The sequence below is a fragment of the Pelobates fuscus genome, chromosome 4 (assembly GCF_036172605.1).
Source record: "Pelobates fuscus isolate aPelFus1 chromosome 4, aPelFus1.pri, whole genome shotgun sequence".
Taxonomy (NCBI): domain Eukaryota; kingdom Metazoa; phylum Chordata; class Amphibia; order Anura; family Pelobatidae; genus Pelobates; species Pelobates fuscus.
In genome coordinates this window covers 63,047,924-63,054,192 of record NC_086320.1, presented here as the reverse complement: position 1 = coordinate 63,054,192, position 6,269 = coordinate 63,047,924, and the positions used below count along the sequence as shown (strand labels likewise).

Genomic DNA, 6,269 nt, shown 5'->3' with positions numbered 1-6,269 from the left:
CTGCGATTTTCACAGTGAGAATCGCGGAAGCGCCTCTAGCGGCTTTCAGTGATAGAGCCACTAGAGGCTAGATTAACCCTCAGTTAAACATAGCAGTTTCTCTGAAACTGCTATGTTTTCAGCTGCAGGGTTAAAACTAGAGGGACCCGGCACCCAGACCACTTCATTGAGCTGAAGTGGTCTGGGTGCCTATAGTGGTCCTTTAACCCCTTAAGGACACATGACATGTGTGACATGTCATGATTCCCTTTTATTCCAGAAGTTTGGTCCTTAAGGGGTTAAGGGGTTACATAGAGTAAGGGAATATGGTAACCCTACACTGAACGAAATATTAGTCAGGTAATTGTTTGCAATGTAAAGGAAATACACCTGCTTGGCTAAGAGAGGTGGGAGTATTAGTTCACAACCTTCGATTTGATGCTATACCTGGCTGAGACCAATGGAATTTACAGTCTACTATTTTTTAACTTCTGCCATTCCGATTTTTTTAAATGCATTTAAAATATAAGGCTAAAATAGCCAGAGCAAACACAGAATTAACTTGAAGATTTTTTTCTTTATCAGCTAATTTAGCCTATATGTTGCAAGTTACTTTGAATTCCCACCAATTCTCACTTTTGTGAATAACCCTGATAGTCTTTTTTAACCAAGAGGTTTGAATGCTGATTGCCATGGAGTCTTTTACATATCAGTGTGTCAATTTATGTTTGAGTTACCAATGTTCAAATGGGACAATAACAGTAGTAATTAGAATCTGTCCAACTGGTAGGTACAGTTATTGTCCAATTAGTGTGAAAGAACCAAATGCAGACTTGGTTGTTCCCTTAACTGGGGAATTGTGGAGAACGAATTGGGAAAAGGCACATTTTAGGATAAAAACCTGAAGAAAAAGAAAGTAAAAACTACAACTCGTTATTTGCTATGTCAACTATTGTGGGCTAAAATGATCAAATCTCATAATTCCTTGGTTAGTAGATAGTATAAATAAAATGTTTGCCTGTGTGACCCTAACATTCAAAAATCCTTGGGATTGGGTTCAAACCATGAGATTTACGAATTAAGAATATAACAAATTATTAATGATTAATATGATTAGTATTATAGTTATCAACGTGACAATGGCTTTTGGTGCAAATATGTAACATTATAGAACGCTGTCGTTAAAAAGCTTCTAATAATGCGCATTTTTCATATTACCTATAATAAAAAAAAATATCAACTCCTTTCCGCTGAGACTTGTTCACTAAACAGCAAGCTATTATTGACGATTTGGAGGATTTTAGCCTCCATTTTGCTTTTTAGATTCTAATTCTCCGCCATTCGAACTTTAGTAAAATAGCCCTGTTGACGCAAAAATAAATTTTAAAAATCTATAACCCATGAGATGTTAATGCACATTGTGCAAGTTTATTGTATCACCATATTATACGCCACAGTTTAATTCTTGCTAATGTTTTCCTAGACAGACTGAAAAACTGCAGTAAAGGAATGCAATTCTCATCATCCTCAGTCAAATGCTTGAAAATGTGAGAGATCATTTTCTAGGCCATGTTGTTAGCAGCCTGATGGAATGGTATAATCTTTTTGGCCAACTACTTCAAATCTCGACAGGGTGCATAGACCCATTGACTTATTTATCCCACTTGACCTTGGCTGTTACCCTCAATAGCTCCTTAACACCCATGCAGCGCAAACTAACAAACTAACAATGTAACTAAGATCAACAAGCAGGTGGTCAGGGAGACGTGTTACATGCAGATTGGCCTCCGGGCGGTCATGTTTCCATGCACCTGTAGATGGCGCTCTAAAGACCCTAGCCGAAGATTGCCGAAAGCGTTGACGGAAAAGACCGAAAGAAATCTGGCCAGGTAGTTCTTACCTGCATGACCACGTGGGAAGGGGGAGGAACAGCCACATCCCAAATGACAAGTCAACAGCCATTGCAAAGAGCTTTGTAGGGGCGCAGCCTGCATTGTATTGGCTCTTACACAGGAGTGCAAAACAAAAAAAAGAGGCAAAACCTGCCTTCCCCTCCCCTTCCCCCAACCTGGGTCCTCCTGTAGAGTGTGTGCAGGTCCCCAGGGTGTCTTGTTCCATATCTATAGGTGGAGGTGATTCAAGGTGTAGGGTGTTGTCTTTTTTGGGGGGTATCTTTATTTTCACTTTGGGGGTAAGGTGAAAGATTTATATATATTTGTTTTGGTTCATTTTTTTTTTGTATGTACAGAGAGATTTACCCAAATTTATTTATTTTTATTTTTTAAAAAGAAGAGGAAAAAAAAAAAAAAGATTAAAAAAAAAAAACCTAAACAAACAAATTCACAATGACTGCGGCTTCCCCGGATTACTTGGTGATTTTGTTCACTACCACTGCGGGTGCTAATGGCAGTAAATTGGGCTCTGATGAGAAGGAAGTGATCCAGCTGTTGTGGAAAGTCATTGATCTGGCCAGCAAAAAGGTGAGTAGTAATAATAATTTAAATTATGATTTGTGGGTGGGGTGGAAATATCGGCTTATTAAAATTTAAACTATAGCTAACTATATCTCTCACATCTCGAAGCTTCCATTAGTTCCACCATATTATAGACAATACATATACTACCCCTTTAAATAGGTGTTTTTAAGTAATACACCACGCAGGGCAACCTGTATTTCCATACAACCTTGCTGTGTAAATTTGCTATAAGCAGCGATTCTAGTAAATGTATCAAGAATTTACATTCCATACCCTTATACTGATTTAAATGTAAACTGTAATTCACCCTAGCAGGTCACACTGACCTTTCTTAAACGTTCTGAGCGTTTGGAACCCCGTTAAACCTCGCTACAGACTGTGTTGGTGTATTATGAAAACCAGCGAAGGGGACTAATGAGGAAATCTGTGCATGTTGGGCCTGCACTGGCGATTGGTAATAGGAAATGCACATTGTTTGATCATAGTTCAGTCTGGATCGGTGTAATACAGAGGTAAACTTGTTTCTTCTTGAACTGATACACACTGGGTTTAATCTTTTGTTGCAGGCGGGGGAGTTACATGAAGTTAAAGTCAGACCTGATCACTTGGATCTGACAGAAGAATGCAAAGAAGCCCAAATCGAGCCAGAAAGTCTATACACAGCCCCTCAGCTTGAGCAGGCTCTACAGCAGGTGAGACAGAGCTCTCTTCTTCCCCAGGACTACAAAGAAAACGTGGAAGGCAAATTACTTTTTTAGGGATCTGGCAGTTTCAGTTGTACTGTGAAGGGTATCCATAAAATTGTGTTGTTTGCTGCTGTTGTTGTGGTGGTTGTTTTCTTTGAGAATTCAAAGTGAATTTAATATTGTAGGCCAAAATTGCTGGATTAAAAAAAAAATGAATACATTTTAAATAAGCTATGGTTGTATTTTGGCCTCAAACTGGAAATTCACATGGAGACTCACACTATAGTAAATAATCCTGCATGTGCCTGGTTGGGACTTGCACTTAGTCTAATAAATGCTATGTGCTTAACCTGTTAGAGAGACAGTCCATCAGCATTAAATCTGACCAGTTTGGCTAGTACTGAGAGAGCTTGGACCTTGTTTATTGAGTAATGTGTGCTTATAGGAAACTGCTGGGTGGGCTGGCCAAAGTGGTCTAAATGAGGGGTGGCCAAATGCAAAATGTCTAGCTGAATGACAGCTGCTTTGTGGACAGCAACACATTGGGAAGTTGTAAATAGTTTTATTTGGACACTACCCCTGCTAACTCTCAATCCCACATATTAAACCCTTAAAGACACAGCTTCACAAAAAGGCCACCATGACTGAAAATGTCTGCCACGTGTCCTTAAGGGGTTAATAGAAGTTATTTTAATTTATACTAGATTGCAGTTTGCACTGGAAGCCATTTTGTCACTCACCCCACCTAATGTGGGTGTGTGTGTGTGTGTGTGTATGTGTACACTCTTGCTATAAACAACCTGTTGTGTAAAGATCATTAATGGCCACCTTTTCGTACTGGATATATAATATCCACAGGCTACACCTCAGAGAATGTAGTCAAACATTGCTCTGTTTTCAAAGGCATGCCATTATAGTTTTATTGGTTGATAACATATAGACCATTAGATTGCTTTTATAACAGTTAAACATTACTTTTCCTGTTTTTTTGTGACATTTTGGAATGCTGTTACTCTGGTAAATTGCAAAGCTCCTTTTTTGCCTCACACATTATTACCTGTTTGCCAATCCTTATTCACAGCAGGTTCTACAACTTGCTTACCCCTCCCAGCCTGTCATGTAGACACACCTCACCCAACCCAGCCAATTATTTAAATCTGCTAGGATATATGTGCTCTCTGCATCAAAGTTACACAATGGGGGTTTATTTAGTGAACCTGAAATTGTCTAGAGTTTACCGTGCAATACTAACAAATAAAACCAGTTAGTATAAGTGGAAGCATTCTTACTTGGCTATATTTACCCCCATTTTGGCTATATTGTCTATTCTGTACAATCTGTTTGGGGAATAAACCTCGTTAAATCTCCCATTGGTTAATCATTTAGAGTTCAGATTTTTTGCATAGAATTCCCAATTTAAATTGTATTGCAAGCTCAGTGAAGAATCATGGCAAGTTGATTACAATTTATCAGTCATTTAAGATTGCAATGTCTACTTCTTTGCCATAGTAGTGGCCCACTCTCACTGCTTTATTTCTTTGTGTTTTGTGGGGAGAAATAACTTTGATTAAAAGATTTTTAATTTTTTTTTTTCTCGTTTGTGGTACATGAGCAAAATGTAATGTACGACTTGACCATTTTAACTGAAATGTGGTTGTAATGTTGTTAATGTATGCTATCTATCCATCCATAGCAAAATTAAGGTTGCCCAGGGTGCCCCCTCCAAGTGCCCTGGGCTGTGTGTTTGTGTCTTTGTCTCCTTGCTGAAGTTTTTTGGTGGTCCGGTGTGGTAGCTCCAACATCTTTACCATTATCAAGTACAGACCACTTTAAAAATGCCCTCACGATTCCGCCATTTAATAATTGATAGCGCCCGCTGAGGTGCTTTGTTGTAGATTTCTTTTTAATGAATGGTTTTTCACTTATTTTTGTTTTCTGTATGACATCAAAAGTATATCAACACTGGCTACAGATGGTGGTATGCACAGGTACCTCTAAAAGTTAAATAGTGAGGCGCTCTGAGTTGTTGACAAGCGCCCAAGTGGGCTGTACCTGATATTGGAACAAACCACATTGCTCATTCAAGGAAGTTAAGGAGTGCATTGCAATTTAGGGAGATATTTTGATCTCCCCTACTTGCTTGTGGAGGACCGCCTAATCAACCTCTTCCTGGGCTCTAGGCGGCCATCTTGATTGCCTAATTGTGAGTTTGTGTGTGTGTGTGTGTGTTACTGTCACTGTCTGTTGGGCCATAAAGCACACCTTTTCAAATACTTTAGACCATTGCCTAAACAGGTGGCTTGGGCTGAACAAGTACAGCTGTGGTGTTATCCACCCATAATCCGGGTGCTTGTAATAATCACACAAGGGCAGAGTTATGGGTGGTGCTTTTCTTGGAAGAGTTACGCTTATGCTGTCTGACAGCCAGACTTTCTACAGGTTAAAAAAAAAAAATTCCATTCTAACTTCTGTTGCACTAAACTAATTCTAAACCACACACTCCATGCCGTGACACCCGTGTTATAAATAAATGTCTTTCCTAAGAAACTTTGTAAAGTGTAGTAATTTTCCTTTTTTTTTTTTTTTTTTAATTCAACATTTGTTCTGAACACTTAAAGGGTGGTGGTTACAGTGAGCAGCTTATTGGTGGTGTATGTATATATTTTGTGTGTTTTAATACCAGGACATACTTGAAAATGTGCGAAATATCAATGTATCCTTCCTGGTAAAATATTTTATAAATAATACATACAGAACTGAAAACATCAGCCTTTGCATTCACATGTTAGGGTTTATTTCAATTCCAATAGTTTTATGTAGTAATGTCTGTTTAATACACATGTGCTACTCTGCTGATGCAATATGTCATAAACTAAACACACAAACACTGTGTGATAGTAGCTCTATTCCTTCTAAGCTTATAGTCCAGTATATTTGAATGAAAAGATGTTACTTATTGTTAAATGCCTGTTGCTGTTTTTTTGTTTTGTTTTGTTTGTTTGTTACATACTTTGTATGTACATGTTAGTGGTGGGGAATGCTAAACTTGGCATTTGCCTAGGAATTGTAAATGTTGGAGGGGGGGAAATGGACCACTTTTCATAATTTTGGTTTTGGCTAAAAGTTT

The 6,269-nt window shown here is 38.4% G+C and overlaps 1 protein-coding gene across 3 annotated transcripts in view; it reads left to right on the top strand.

The window, feature by feature from the left end:
* Window positions 1-1,978: 1,978 nt before the first annotated feature.
* The window catches only part of ESRP1 (epithelial splicing regulatory protein 1), a 45,886-nt gene continuing 41,595 nt past the window's right edge, over window positions 1,979-6,269 (top strand). The window contains exons 1-2 of one of the 3 annotated variants that reach the window (XM_063451240.1): window positions 1,979-2,459; window positions 3,023-3,148. In XM_063451240.1, coding sequence (XP_063307310.1) covers window positions 2,325-2,459; window positions 3,023-3,148 — 261 coding nt within the window. In that variant the 5' untranslated portion in view covers window positions 1,979-2,324. The remainder of the gene's footprint in view (window positions 2,460-3,022; window positions 3,149-6,269) is intronic. The other 2 variants (XM_063451239.1, XM_063451238.1) reach the window with 2 other exon arrangements.